The 16,231-nt window shown below is 44.2% G+C and overlaps 1 protein-coding gene across 1 annotated transcript in view; it reads right to left on the bottom strand.

The window, feature by feature from the left end:
• The window catches only part of LOC141438616 (uncharacterized), a 41,247-nt gene that overhangs the window by 24,391 nt on the left and 625 nt on the right, over window positions 1–16,231 (bottom strand). Inside the window, exons 2-12 of the mRNA XM_074102482.1 lie at window positions 14,744–14,783; window positions 9,182–9,328; window positions 8,133–8,367; window positions 7,369–7,515; window positions 6,749–6,897; window positions 5,024–5,149; window positions 3,769–3,957; window positions 2,754–2,849; window positions 2,114–2,290; window positions 888–1,138; window positions 247–410 (exon numbers count right to left, since the gene is read on the bottom strand). Coding sequence (XP_073958583.1) covers window positions 247–410; window positions 888–1,138; window positions 2,114–2,290; window positions 2,754–2,849; window positions 3,769–3,957; window positions 5,024–5,149; window positions 6,749–6,897; window positions 7,369–7,515; window positions 8,133–8,367; window positions 9,182–9,328; window positions 14,744–14,783 — 1,721 coding nt within the window. The remainder of the gene's footprint in view (window positions 1–246; window positions 411–887; window positions 1,139–2,113; window positions 2,291–2,753; window positions 2,850–3,768; window positions 3,958–5,023; window positions 5,150–6,748; window positions 6,898–7,368; window positions 7,516–8,132; window positions 8,368–9,181; window positions 9,329–14,743; window positions 14,784–16,231) is intronic.

Below are 16,231 nucleotides of genomic sequence, written 5' to 3'. Positions count from 1 at the left end.
TAAAAGCAATAATATTATTTAATAGAATATTCAAACGCCATACTAAAACAGTGTTTATTTTGATTATGATTGATTCAAATTGCTTTTTTCTATTACTAATCTATCTATTATCTTTATTATCCGGGCTGTTATAAAAAAATACCTAACATCACGCAGTTGCAGCTCGAGCTAGCACTGCCTGCCTGCATGCAGGTTGGTCAGTATTTTTCTTTCTCTCTTTTTCGGGAATAGGCATGAATGACATACCCTTCTCGATGCCGTAGTACGCGTCGTTCTCATCGTCCTCTTCCTCGGGCAGGTGCTGGAAGGCCTGAGGGTCGAGGTTGAGGTATTTGAGCTCCGTGGTGAGCGCGCGCGTGCCGGCGTGCGTGCGCTCCATGTACGCGCGACAGTTCTCTAGCAACAGCTCCCTGGAATATATAGATTCAGGCGTTACTTGAAATCCATATCAGTTGAATAATTTTTTGTTAAAAAAAAAAATAATTACTAGCTTTGTTGGCTATTGTCTTCCAAACCTCATACTCGTACTAGGTGTCAAGTAACCCTAGAGAAGTTTCGCTTTGCGGAGAAAATCCAGGCGGGGCCACCAGAATTGTTTTGTCTTGTTGTAGAGGTCATACATCAGGCTGACTCATCGTCTACTTAGTCTGAATTTTTGTAAAGTAATTGACTTCGTTAAGTTTTTTCACGCATGAGGTGCCCTCATAGGTCTTTGTCGCCCCTGGAGTTCGATACAAAACACTTTGGGTATCACTGGCTTATCTGTTTAAACATCTTGCATGGACGCCACCACAACGCTTCAGTGGTATCGTCTCGATACTAAGAGGTAAAAGACTATCAGTATAGTCTACAGTTGAAACAGTTCTCAATGATTGAAGGTAACTGACCTGTCCATATCCCACAGCAAAGTCTTGACTCTCGGCCCAGCCAGCAGAACCACCAAGTCCTGGCCGAGCTCAACGCTCAATCCCAAAGCCTCTCCCTCCGTCAGGATGGCAGTGGACAGCACGTTGGCTTGGCGAGGAGCCTGCTTCAGCTGCAGCGTTTCTGACGTCTTGACCAGGTTGCTTTGGGAACGGCTGTCATTGGCCCAACTGTTGAACTCAGATGAGCCTTCGGGCTTGAGATCTAGAGTGTCCTGGAAGGTAAAGGTTATCTGTCTAGCAGTGGCGTAGCGTCTGTTATTTCTGTGGTAAAGCCGAAGCAAAGATTGCATACATTCTTTTATAAATCATGTATATCCTGTAGTCCAATTTTGTAAATATTGGGCTAGCCGGTGGAACTAGGGTTCTATGGACGCTTCGCCGCTACTGCCTAGTATACATTCTGAGAGGCCTGTATGAGAGTGTACAATGTGTACAATATGTACAATATGGCGTTCTTGGCACTATACGCAGCTATGCTCTCGCGGCGATATTTTTGCGCGCTCGCGACGAAAGCGTTGCGGGCTCCCTTGGGCTTCAACTGGCCAGTTATCACCAGTGTAATAAGGCTCTAAATGTTGCAGCATAGCCGGCTGTCCCATCTAGTCGGTAGGTATATCTTTGGAAGCGTTCAACTATTACGTAACGCAAGGTGGTCTTATAAATGTTACAGTTCGTTATAGGGGTGGAACAACACGTTACGTAACAAAAAACAATCTCCCAAGTTGGCAAAACAGGGAGATTTCCATCATCAGTTGTTCTTGACCTATAAAGGCTCTAATGCTGACTTGCCAACGCAACTGTACCAAAAAATGCCTACTAAATTTAGAAAACTGTTAAATGGTGGTATGGTTAAAGATCGCTCTGAAGCGATAAGGCCGCCTATTGCTTAGTGTTTTCTGTGCTGCTCACTGTGTTGGTGTGCAATAAATAATTTTGGTTTTAAGTAACATTTAGAGGGAGGTAAAGAAAAACGTTACAGCGCTCAAAAATCTCCAACAATTGCGTTACTTAACGCATTCACTGCCACTGACACATATATGCGTTTTCGGAACTTCGCCCAGTGCCGCTATCATAACACTATTCATACATTTTGAACGCACATGTGCGTCGGTGGCACCTGTGCAAGTCAGTTGGCAGTGAACGCGTTAAGTTAAACGCTCCCTTTAGAGGTTCTAAGTGTGTGTTACCGAGGGCGGCGCGAGCGGCGGCGTGCCGCGCACGCGCTCGTACATGGCGTGCGCGGGATGCACGGAGAAGGCGGTCAGCGCGCACTCGGCCTTGAGCCGCGCGCTGCCGCCCAGCAGCGCGCCCAGCTGCGTGAACCACGACGCGAGCGTCTGCTCCGCTTGACGGGCCTCCGATTGCTGCAAAACACGTCACAATATTTACTAGTGGTGATCTCTTACCATCAGGAGAGCCACTTGCTCGTTTGCCATCCAGTTGAATTAAAAAAAAACCTGTCATGACAGCCAATGGAATGCACACTTCTATACATGACCAACATTCCTACTACTGCAATGGAATTAAAAATCAAGTTGATTCGTCGCTGGTTTTTCTGTGGCGTCAGAGCACGTCACTTCGTATGTTTTGTGGCGGTGAAGAGGTTAACGCCAAGAAGATCTATAGGTGTCGTGTGCGGTTGTGCCTACCACGACAGCAACGCTCGGTGGGCTTAGGTAGGACGTGTCAGATATTTTTGAGATATATTACGTCCCGCTGTGGCAGGTGACCGTACAGTGCTTCTAGCTTCTTAATGTCTTGACAATTTGCCGTGTTTTGACTAAACATGAAATCAAGTAAATATAAAATACTGTCACATGTAAATACCTTGTCCTCGTCTTTGAGCCGTTCCAGTTCGTTCATGCCGGCGGTGATCGCACGCACGTACAGCTCACACACAAACGGCATCATGTCCTCCGAGCACTGGTGACAAACAAGCATGGTAATATTATAAATAAACTATCGGTGCATGCCTGTAATGCCACATTAATTAGGAACATAAAGGCTCTCGGAAGAATTTTCCATATTGCACGATCTTACGCTGCCAATCGGGAAACAAATATTGAGCAGAGCTTACCTTATAAATGGGATGATTTCCTAGAACTTTCTTTGATTCCGTAATGCTATATAGTGGTGCTACGTCTCGGAAACTACGCCATTTAGCGCTGACCTGCGCGTGCATGGCTGAGCACAGCGTGTGCAGGTGTCGCGCGGTGGCGGCGGGCGCGGCCAGCGCGGCCGTGGCGGCGGGCAGCCGCGCCGGCGCCAGCAGCCGGCAGCGCGGGCAGGGGGGCGGGGCACTGACCTGCGCGTGCATGGCTGAGCACAGCGTGTGCAGGTGTCGCGCGGTGGCGGCGGGCGCGGCCAGCGCGGCCGTGGCGGCGGGCAGCCGCGCCGGCGCCAGCAGCCGGCAGCGCGGGCAGGGGGGCGGGCACTGACCTGCGCGTGCATGGCTGAGCACAGCGTGTGCAGGTGTCGCGCGGTGGCGGCGGGCGCGGCCAGCGCGGCCGTGGCGGCGGGCAGCCGCGCCGGCGCCAGCAGCCGGCAGCGCGGGCAGGGGGGCGGGGCACTGACCTGCGCGTGCATGGCTGAGCACAGCGTGTGCAGGTGTCGCGCGGTGGCGGCGGGCGCGGCCAGCGCGGCCGTGGCGGCGGGCAGCCGCGCCGGCGCCAGCAGCCGCAGCGCGGGCAGGGGCGGGGCACTGACCTGCGCGTGCATGGCTGAGCACAGCGTGTGCAGGTGTCGCGCGGTGGCGGCGGGCGCGGCCAGCGCGGCCGTGGCGGCGGGCAGCCGCGCCGGCGCCAGCAGCCGGCAGCGCGGGCAGGGGGGGCGGGGCACTGACCTGCGCGTGCATGGCTGAGCACAGCGTGTGCAGGTGTCGCGCGGTGGCGGCGGGCGCGGCCAGCGCGGCCGTGGCGGCGGGCAGCCGCGCCGGCGCCAGCAGCCGCGCCAGCGCGCGCGCGCAGCAGTACAGCGCAGACCGGCTCACGCCAGCACAGTACGGCACCACCATGCAGCGCGCTATTATCACCTGCAAACAGTCATTTCATTAATACCGCAGTATTGAACAAAGATTTACTTCAGAGATCGGAATGCCGTCATTCTGCAAAAAAAAACGGCCTCGTACAAAAATAGACGCTTCATACATAGTACAGTGTGTGAATGGTAAATAAGGAATTACGAACGAGATCTATTAGAAGCCCGAAATCGACACACCCGTGCGACATACAGAGGAGGCCTTTGCCAGGAGGCATGCAGAATTAAGAGATATACTATAAAAATAAACAAAAAGAAATGAAAAACCAGAACAACTAATTTGACAAGAAATTTATACTTTGTCAAATAAAAATGAAACAGATAAATATAATCAAAATATGGCAATAGTAACACAAAGTCTGAAATAAATCAATAACACCTCTCCCCACCACGGCCCGTCACCGAGGGAGAGAATGACCACCACCCTCGAGCGTAGAAGCTGTAGGAGGTCCTTGCCAAGAGGCAAACTGAATTGCACCCAATTCAGAATAAAGGGAAAGAATTAAATAAATAAATAAATAGCATGGGACACCACACCAATTGACCTAGCCCCAAACTAAGCAAAGCTTGTACTATGGATACTAGGCAACGGATAAACATACTTATATAGATAAATATACATACTTAAATACCTATTGAACATCCAAGACCCGAGAACAAACATTCGTATTATTCAACAAATATCTGCCCCGGCCGGTAATCGAACCCAGAACCTCAAGCTTCGTAGTCAGGTTCTCTAATCACTTGGCCATCCGGTCGTCAATTATGATTATTATGTATTATTAACATTACAGGCGACGTCAATTGGGCTCTAGGATGGCGTACATGGACAATACTATTTAAATTGCATCAAAAAGAGAAAATTTAAAACAATTATTTGTAAAAGTCGCAGAATCATGAAGGCATACACCGCGTGAAGCGTGTTCAAACGCAGGCACCCGCTCATCTAATAGAGCAGAGACGCGCCTCACACAGCGCTGCTCTATTAGATGCCACGAAACAGCACACCGTGCACCGCGCCGTGCACGCGCGAGTTAGCGAAGGCCGGGACTGAGCGTTACCTGCGCGATCAAAGTGGCGACTTCCTTGGCGTCCTTCCACAGTTTCTTGTCGCGCGGCGACGTCTCGGGCCGACTCCGCAGCCGCTCCACCAGCTGGTAGCCGTTACGCAGTGGCGTCTGCTTCGCCTGCCAAATAATAGTACATTAAACAACTGCATACATAAGCCATTGGCGAACAAAATGCCAGTTGTACGCTATAAAATATTGCGGGCACGTCAATAATTTTCTAATGCACGTCGCAGGTAATTGTTACTGAATTATTGCCTAATGTATAAATTTTTTTATCTCTCCTGTTCGGAAAGTTTAATTTTCATGGGTAGGAAGCCGGGTGGAATATTGCGTTTTCATCTCTAGGGTGGAAAGTATTTTTTTTTTAATTTTTCGATTAGCCTCGGAGTCGAAGATAATGAGGGCTATCGCGAATGAATTCGCCGCTAGAGGCGCTAGTGTAGCCGAAATGTCAAATGTCATAGTTTTTGGGTGAGCTACGCGGGTTTATTTATAATTAGAATAATTTTGTAAATATTTTGCAATATCTGAAATTAATTATGGCAAATTTGCGTTCCGGGGCAATGAATGTCTGTGTTTTGAGACAGTATTGTCTTTCGGAAACCTTTTTCCTCCCGTTTTTCCGAACAAAACGGGGACTATGCAACACTGTGGCATGCTCGATATTTTTATGGTACGGTTTTAAGGTGTTTTAAATATGATTTTAATCTAAACTTTGTTTTCCCGCCCGTAATAACAGAGTTTGAAAGCCATACTTAAAAAGCTCACGCAACAGTGCGCCATCTAGTGAGACAAAAAACGATAGCCCTCATTGAGTTACGTCAATGACACTTTTTTTCTCGTTTCAGCATGGCCATCTAGATGCACGCACGTCGTGACCAAGGAGCTTATATACAACAGAGGAGATTGAACGCCGAACATCCGTTTAAAACAAGACATTTGATCTTTAGTACGGTATATGTTCGTGACGTAGTACTGAACTAAAGAAAGAGATGGATTTCAACAATAAAAAAATATCAGAACAAGAGTCACTAGAAAACGATTTTACGAATTCAGTCTCAATGAGGGCTATCGTTTTTTGTCTCACTAGGTGGCGCACTGTTGCGTGAGGTTTTTAAGTATGGCTTTCAAAGTCTGTTATTACGGGCGTGAAAACAAAGTTTAGATTAAAATTATATTTAATACACCTTAAAACCGTACCATAAAAATATCGAGCATGCCACAGTGTTGCATAGTCCCCGTTTTGTTCGGAAAAAAAGGAGGACAAAAGATTCCGAAAGACAAAACTGTCTCAAAACACAGACAATCATTGCCCCGAACGCATATTTGAAATAATTCAAATTCAATATTCGCATTTCCCTTTCAAAAAAACTCGATGGACCAGGAACTAACATCTTGACAGGCCTCACGCTTAACGGCGGATTCATTCGCCTAGCGTTGAGTGACACACTCGCAGTCAAACGGTTCACAACTTAAAACCACAACAATGAATAAATTAAAGCAGAAAACAGTATTTCTTTGTAAATGAACAAATCAAAGTGTGAAGCCAAATAAAATTTCCATCAATATCGACAAAATGGGGGATATGACAATGTTCGTTCGTGCGTATAGTATGTCAGCCAAATGTGAGCTACTGTGTTTACACTGTCCTGTGTCAGCGTTCCGGGGATACGGGCTGGCAGGCCAGGCGAGGTCGCTAGTCCGCGCAGCGTCCACCGTGAACACTATGGCTCCATGTACTATGTCGCTCAGCTCAGTTGTACACTCCTTGTTCTGCCGCGCGAACGTTGGCCGACCAAGGTCGCTGCGTCGCAGCCGCCGCCGCGTGCGCACAGAACAAACAATGTCACTATAGTCCACCAACCCTACAACACCGTGTCGTGTCGCCCGGCCCCGACGGTGCCACCAAGGTCGGCAGTCGCACGCCGCCGCCAGCGTGCGCCAGCCGCGTCACGAATATGGCCGCTCCATCGTCAGCCATATAGTCCAGCTGAGCCGCTCACTGGTTACACTGTACCTGTGTCGTGGTCGCCCGGGCGTCCAACGTGCTGGCCAGAGGCGCAGGTCGCTGCAGTCGCGCGCCGCCGCCAGCGTGCGCACCCGTCACGAACTATGGCGGCTCCATCGTCAGCCATATACCAGTGGCAGCCGGCAAGTGTGAACACTTCATCGTGTTCGGGTGCCACGGGAATAGCTCCATGAAAATGCTGGCCAAGTGGGAGGTCGCTGCAGTCGCGCGCCGCCGCCAGCGTGCGCCTGTCGTCGTGCCGTATGCCGCGCTCCATCGTCAGCCATATAGTCCAGCTGGCAGCCGGCTCACTGTGTGTACACTGTACCTGTGTCGTGGGGCGGGTCGCCCCGGGCGCGCTCCATGACGGTGCTGGCCAGAGCCAGCGCGAGGTCGCTGCAGTCGCGCGCCGCCGCCAGCGTGCGCAGCCGCGTCACGAACACTATGCCGCGCTCCATCGTCAGCCATTCTAGAACTGATCACATACTAATATTATAAAGAGGTTCATTCATAAATCTTTTGACATATAAGTGACAATAAAAGTTTGTGTGATTTTTTGTTACTCTTTGACGCTAAATGGTAAAAAGTTTTCATCTTCAGTGACCCTGTCCCCGTGGGGTTAAGCAGCAATGCCCCTAAAAATGCGTAGTTCGTAGGTGTAGTCGACTAGTTGCCCTAAAACGGTGTTTTAGCGAAAACCGGCTACTTAGACTCACTTTGATCTTCAGTGAATAGCTCCCCGCTGGAGTTAAGGAGCCTTTCCATCAAGGGATACGAATAATTTGTAGGTGTCAGCGACTGGTTGCGCTAAAACCTTGTTTCACTCACCCTGTTCATCAGTGACAGGCTCCCCGGTAGTATTAAGCAGCCATTCCAGCAAGGGATGCCTTCAAATACGCATAATTTGTAGATGTCAAGCAACTGGTTATGCTAAAATGGTGCCACAGGCTACTTAAAACTTATCCTGTTATCGCCGAAAGGCTTCCCATGGACTGAAGCAGCCTTCCCAGCATGAGATGCCCGCAAATACGCGTAATTTGTAGTTGTCAGCGACTGGTTGCGCTAAAACGGTCTACTTAGCGGTCTACTCACCCTGTTCGTCAGTGACAGGTTCCCCGGTGGGATTCAGCAGCCGCTCGAGCACGGGATGCCCCCACGGGTTCTCGAGCACGTCCCGGAACCAGCGCGCGCGTTGGAGCAGCAGCTGCTCCCAGGGCAGCGGCGCAGGCCGGCCCGCCGCGCCCGCCGACGCCTCCGCGATGAGCTCCTCGATCGCCGCGCCGAGCTGCGAGTGCTCATCGCGGCTCTTTGGGTCGCGCCATTCCGTCTGCGAAGGTAACGGGGGATTGTGAGTAGATTGGACGACTAGCGTTCGAGTAGGTTCACTTCAATGAGTACATCGATGGGTCTCTGACTCAACCTCGTACCCATATGATATGAAATTGGAATATCTACTTTAGGATGTGTATCTAAAATGGTTCGAATTTCGTAAAATTTAATATACGAGGCTGAGTCAGAAACCCGTGGTTATCCGTGTCGTCTTTCAATAAAATGTGTAAACTTCGACTATTCTAAAGAAAAGCGGCATACAGTTGTGGAAGCGCATTTCTATTATCTTGTATAGCAACAGCTATACTAGAAAGAAACGGCTGAAAAGAACAGCGTGCCCCGGGTGGCTCCGCGTAAGTCCGGGCCCCAAACTGGGATCTACTCTGCTGACAACTGCCACCCCGACTATAGTCCGACACCGAATACGGTAGAGTATGTAATGAGGGCTATCGCGAATGAATTCGCCGCTAGAGGCGCTAGTGTAGCGTGAGGTCGAAATGGTTTGGGTGAGCTACGCGGGTTTACAATATCTGGGCACGTTCCCAATGAATGTCTCAGTTTTGTCTTAAACCTTTGTCCTCCCTTTTTTCCGAACAAAACCTTTGCACACTGTGTCGATATTTTTATGCTACGGTTTTAAGGTGTATTAAATATGATTTTAATCTAAACTTTGTTTCCACGCCCGTAATAACAGACTTTCAAACCATACTTAAAAACCTCACGCAACAGTGCGCCATCTAGTGAGACAAAAAACGATAGCCCTCATTGCGGCGTCATCCGTGGCTGCTCCCGGCCTGGCCCCCGAGTGTTACCTGCAGCACTATGAGCGCGGTGTGTCGCTGCAGCCAGCTGAGCAGGTGCGGGTGCGTGGAGTGCGCGGAGTGCTGGTGCAGACTGTAGACGCGGCGCCACGCGTCGCACAGGTGGCCCGTGCGCGCCGACAGGGACCCGCGCGCGCGCTCGCCGCGCCGTTAACTCAGACTGCCAACGCGCGCTCACGCACTCTGAAGTCCAGTGGACAGTAGTCCCTGTTTGCACTTATTTTCCGTTTTGCGAAAGATTTAGCGATTAAAATCGACTGAATTTCTACCTGTCATTTTCTATGCAGCCCTGTGTGACTGCCACTGTTACAGTTATTGTCTTATAAGGCATTTGTAGTTTGTTACAGTCGAATACCGTATTACGAGATTAAGACCGGCCTATGCCTAGCTAAGAGCCTCCGCGAGTGTTGCACGGCTTAGTGCCCGAGCGGCGTGCTTGTTTCATGTCATCTAATAGAGCAGCGCTGCGTGAGGCGAATCTCTGCTCTATTGAAACCTATTGAAACGGCACGCCGCGCCCGCGCCAAGCCGTGCACTCACGCAATTTAGCGGAGGCGCTAAACTCTAAGCCTGACTAACACTATATTAGTCTAAGGGGCTGTTTTACCACCCATTGATTAGTGTTAACTGACGGCTAAATGTGATGCCGTCTCCGTCTATTCGAACGAAACAAATAGAGACGGCATCACATTTAACCGTCAGTCAACACTAATCAATGGGTGGTGAAACAGCCCCTAAGTCTCTAAGACCGTTAATGGAAAGAAAAAATAAATTTATTTGCCAAAATTCGTAGTAAATCCACCTGCACAAATCAAGTTACCAGATGAACTTACAAACGCTTCATACAAAGTATTACAAAGCAACTCTGTTTGCATATTCTGAAGGTACTCCTTTATAAAGCCTACGAGCTAAACAAGTTACTGTAGTCATTCAATCGTCTGAATTTTATTTATTGGTGACCAGGAGTCTAAGTACCTGTTATCAAATTGATATTATAAATGCTAAAGTTTATATGCGAGTGCGTACCTATGTATGGCCAAAATTGTGATGACGTCACGCGGTGGTTAATATGGTGGCATAAGGCCTGAATACGATTCATTTTCTTTACAGTTAAAGGTTTCGCAGCAAATAGGGAAACCAACTCTGCCATTTTCCCACTCAACAAGACTAATTCCGCAGATATATCACCAGAAAATTCCTCAATTTCATCAGCAGGTGCATCACAGGCGAGCTCACGTATCTGCTTCCTCAAGTCATTAACATTTTTACTCGGTTCATCACCACGAATTTTTACCTCATATACGAGCTCGTCCTGATGCAACAAGTTATAATTTATAGGTCTGTCCTCCATGACAGAAGTTATACCCTAAACTTTGGCAAACAGTCCGTACGTGAAAATGTAATAAAGGGTTTGTCGACCACCAAACAAATGAGAGCAATTTCCTAAGTACGAAGAAGGGTTGCCGACCTAAGGTTCAATGAGCATGTGATCATTAAATAAGTAACCCTTCGTGCTAAAACAGTTAGACTAGACGGATTTAGTTCCAATGTAGATAGCTATACGTAATACCATGACGTAAATTTTTGGAAATGTCGGTGCCTTTAGTTCTTCGGCGAATTGCCGTATTCCGACAAAAATATAAACGTGGCTATTTGGCACATTTGTCGTAAAACTCAATTTTCGGCTTCCAATTTTATTGTACTACCAGCTTACCAGCAATTCGTCTCAGTTATTTTTGATCGCAATTCCATTTGCAATCAATAAACTCATTACCTATTTAGAGAGCTAAAAAAATACTCGGACAGATTGATTTATTCCTATTCTAATCCCGGTAAAAACACCGCCGGGAAATCAAAACGAGTGAACAATTAGATCCCTGGGTAGTTTATATATAAGTGTGGGAAGTAAACTACATTCGGAAGAGTTTAGTAATTACGCTTGGACGCCCGGGGGTGATTAGATACTGTACGATGTGAATAGTAAACACATTCTTAATGTATTTAAAAAAAACTATAGTAGGTTAAGCAGAAGGTCGTGGGTTCGAACTTAGACTTGCACTTGAGTTTTTAGGAATTTACGTGCGAAGTTACACATGTGTGAAGGGATCTGAGGAAACTTGGATACACTCAAGTGTGTAAGAAATTCAATGGTGTATGTGAAGATCTTAAATCGTACTGTGTCCGCGTGGGAACTACACATTTACAATTCAGTGCGATTCTTTGATTGCACAGATAGTCTAGTGGGTAAAAAGAAGAACTTTCTATAGTTTGCGCGGAATAAATCTGGATAAAAGTTGATTGACCCCATTACGCGCATACGTTTGCGTTTTCCTTGTGGCAGGGGCGCGAAACCCGGTCGCCTGTCACCGTCATTCCGTGTTCGGCAAGCGCTTGCGTTAGACGTTGGTACTTGGAAAGTTTCACTTTGTTGTTGATTCAATTTTAAATTGTGATGATTGATGCTATTTTGTTTGTTAATAGTTTATTTGATTGAGCGATAATGGAGGCGGATGATATGTATGTGATGTAGCAATAAAACGAATTGTCTTAAAATACTGTTTTTTTAATAATCTTTTTCATTTCAATTAAGCTCTTTTTTATCATCTAATGTTTAAAAAAGTAGCTAGCGTAATAATTAATAATGTTTGTCACATCTGCAAGATCATGCGATCAGCCCGCCTGCTACTACGATACGCAAGGTGAGGCGTATTTGCGATAATTGTCATAGAATTTTTTTGTATCCTATCGTTTGGGAAATTGGTGTATATTAGTAGATAGGTGTCAATGCACTTTTATTCAGATTTATTCCGCGCAAACTATAACTAACTTTAAGGGGCTGTTTCACCATCCATTGATTGGTTTTATTTTACGGACAAATGTGATGCCGTCTCCGTCTATTCAAACATAACAAACAGAGATGGCATCAGATTTATCTGCCAAATAAATTTAATCAATGAATCATGAAACTGGGGGTAAGTCTGTAACCATCCCTGAGATCTTATTATATAATGCACTTGGGATCACAATTATTTCCACCACTTCTTTCTGTCACAAGGTATAAGATGAGGGTAGAAAGAAATGATGAATACAATCGCGAACGTCAGCGCGTCAGAAAATACGGTCCCAGCTGGGCCCAGTTTCTCGAAGCGTATTAGTCTAATTAGTGTTTTGCCTCATTTTCTCATGTAATTTATGAGACAAAACCAAAACACTAATATTATTATTTAAAATCCTATAGAGGTGTCCCACTGCTGGGCAAAGGCCTCCCCCCATGTCCTCCACTCGACACGGTCTTGGGCGATCTCTGACCAGCTGCGAAGAAAGGCGTCCAGATCATCCCGCCATCGACGCCTGGGTCTGCCACGCCGCCGAAGTCCGTTTTGTGGTATCCAGTCTGTGGCTATTTTAGCCCACCTATTGGGTTCCATTCGGCTGACGTAGCCTGCTAAGTGCCATTTCAGCCTGGCAGTCTTGGCACCCACATCAGCCATAATATTATTAGATTAATATGCTTTGAGAAACAGGGCCCTACCTAGTCTAGATCAAGTGCTAATAGTAATTTCTATTTGACAACTGATGAAGTACTGAAACATCAACTCTTACTTATCTGTTTACATTACACTATGACTTTATTCTCAATATTTACACATTCTGTATATGTGCCACTTCATCAAGTGGTGGCAACATTGGAAGTTTGAACTGAGTAAATGAGATTAATAAGAACACATATGTCTGTTTTTACATTAATAATAAATATAAAGTAAACTGAGCAGTTTTTTTTTTAAACTGAAATTGCAGTAATTTGGCAACTATTAATGTGTCAGATAGCATAATGGAAGCACAATGAGCCATTTAATTTTTTGAGTTCATTACTTTCAGAAAAAAACGGAACCCTCATAGGATCATTTTGCTGTCTGTTTGTCTGTTCGTCTGTCAAGACCCTTTATCTCAGGAACACATGGAAGTGTCAACTTGTCAAGCGGAAATTAATATCAACTACTCAGGTCTGCTACGTCTTGAAGCAGTAAAAACGAAGTTCTAAGTCAATGCAATCAAAACAGTCATTAAAAAACCGGCCAAGAGCGTGTCGGACACGCCCGAAATAGGGTTCCGTAGCAATTACGAAAAAATTAAGTAATATTTTTCTAAGGATTTCGTATTTTGTACGGAATATTCCAAGTTTAGGTATATTTTATAGCTAAGGCTGCTATTTACTCTTAAACTACTAATAATTCTCAAGAAAACTTAACCGTTATAGTTTTCCTTGTAAGTTTGATGTACTTACTACCATCGTGATTTTTTTCTAATTTTTCTGCTCACCGGTTTAGATTTTAGAGGGGGGGATGCTCGATTTTAATGAAAATTTGCACTTTAAAGTTGAATATTTTACAAACATATCACTGACGCGAAAAATCGTTTTAGTAACCCCCTAATGGTTTTAAAAGACCTATCCAATGATACCCCACACAACAAGGTTGGATGAGAAAAAAAAATCACCCCCACTTTACGTCTATGGGAGGTACTCTATAGAAAAATTGGTTTTGAATTTTTTATTGTACTATTTTGTCGGCATAGTTTACAGATATATTCGTGCAAACACTATCTAGCATTAATAATCCCTGAGCAAAGCCGCGGACGGACGGACAGACGGAAGGACGGACAGACAGACAGACATTTTGGCTACGGAACCCTAAAAAAAGCAGTTTCCATACAAATTCTCGTAACCACAAAAATTATAAAATACAATAAAATACAATAACTCTTTATTGCACACCAACACAGCAAGCAGTACAGAAAACAAAGGTATACAGAGAGAGGTAACGAAAACAATAAATGTGAAAAATCATAATTCCTTTATTTGTCTGTTGGTATCAGTAACCATCTAAAATGACCCCACATTGCATACATGTTGCTTAGGAGAGGGGCTCTGCCAACACTGGAAATTTAGCGTAGGTTTGTAAGGACTAGATTGCATAATAACTATATAAGCAAAATGACTTAGTTTCATAAGATCTTGGTAGCTAAATGTCTAATTGTGCAAACGCTTTTATAGTAGAACGCCTGGGTTTAAGATTGGACTTAGTTCTATAATGTTTTGTTGGTATAACGCACAAATACCAAAATGTCCCAGTAGCAAAACAGCAACATATTCAAAACATACTGATAGTAAAAACGACTAGGTATGCTAGACTAGATTAGATGGTTGAATGACAAAGAAATCACAAACAGTACTTTGTGAAGGAACTTTTTATATTTTTGATAAAGAAACTTCAAAGGCAAGTATCTGGTCGGTCACTTAAAATCAAAGATAATGTCGGAAACCTAATGGAACAATAACTACTTACTCATTCCTACATAAATAAAATTCATCTAATATTACCTAGTCATGCAATCATGACGTATTGCTACCAAGACCATATGCTATTCAGACATTGCCTTATTGCTTCATTCTACAACCAAGACTTTCTATAATTTATAAAACTTTGACTTTTTATAATTTATTAAGTTACACCATAGTTGTTGATAATAGTACAACTAAGACATTCTACTCACTGGGGCATTCTGCAGAAAAGGCATTGTGCTTACTAAGGCACTATTAAATTACGACGTTTTGTTTACATAACATTAATCAAACATAGCGCAATATATATGAAATCTAGTCCTAACAAACCTAACCTGGAAATTCATAGATACCTACAAATTAGTTCTTTGTCTATTTTTAAATGATAAGTCCTAGGCCTAACATAGCAAAGAAATTCAAATACTATTTAGTTAACTTAGTAGGAGAACAAGCTTTTAATCTTAAAAAAAGGGAAAGTAAATCACAGAGACAAAACCCCTTAATATTTGAAAGAGCTACTGAAAGTATGTACTATAACCTACAAGAATATGAACTGCAAAATAATAGCTAATTTTAAATTTCACTTTTAATTATTGACAAAATCATACTATTGCATGATGATAATTTCACACTAAATAAATAAGTAATTAAAAATCACTACAACACCTTTTATTGAGATTTTCATCCACATTTAAAAAAAATATGCTGAATGTATGTATGTATGTATGTATGTAGTCCATTCTCTGATAGTTAGTGATCATTATCAACATGCACTTTTTGTAGCAAATTAAGGTTGAAAAAAAAACAAGTATTTTAAACATTTATTTCACAAATTATTTATTTAAGTAAAACAAAATTTACACAGTATTACAGCTGTAAGCCAATTCACTGTAAAATTAAATTAATGTATGCAGCTAAATACTTACTCCAGTTCAACCCATCAACTTGAAAAAAGGTCAGATTCAGGTGCTGATGACAGAAGGGAGTTATGACACGTTAGTGCCCGAATAACAGGGGAATTATAATGCAACACAGTACAAGTCTTTTGTACTTCAAGCAGACTATTGCTTACATGGTCTGAGATTTTTTGGGGAAAATGGGACTGCCAATCTTACGAGCATCGTCACCAGATCACGGCAATCTAAATTGCCTCGCAAGATGTCACAATAATATGACTGTATAATTATGAGATATTTATATACATATTTATAATAATTTATCCAAATTGTACTGATTTTAAATGATAAATTTTTTTCAATAGAATTTGCTGTCAATGACAAAAGTGAATATTCAAATTTAATTGTTTTTTCTGCCAACCATACCCTTTGCTACGAAAAGTGCATGTTAACAACAATAACTACTAATAATAAACAATTCAAATTTTCAGTGATGTTAAGTTAGTTAACAAAATAAACAATTCAGTTCAAGGTCAAAAAGCACATTCCTTCCATAACCTAGGTTAGATGAATTGAAATAGAATTGGTAATAGTTGTACAGACTTGCAAACATAAAGAAAATTAGACAAAACTATGTAGTGGGACTGAAAATGTCACATTTTGTTAAAATTTTATGTACGTAATTTATATTGCAAGCTAGGTAGGTATTCCTCATAGGTATAATTTTAGACTAAGCAAATTAAGTCTTCATTCCTGGCCAATCAATCAAGTTATGGCTTTTAACTCGGTAAGTAAACAGCGTGA

Source organism: Choristoneura fumiferana, chromosome 19, assembly GCF_025370935.1.
Source record: "Choristoneura fumiferana chromosome 19, NRCan_CFum_1, whole genome shotgun sequence".
Lineage (NCBI taxonomy): Eukaryota > Metazoa > Arthropoda > Insecta > Lepidoptera > Tortricidae > Choristoneura > Choristoneura fumiferana.
This window is presented reverse-complemented; position numbering and strand designations above follow the sequence as displayed.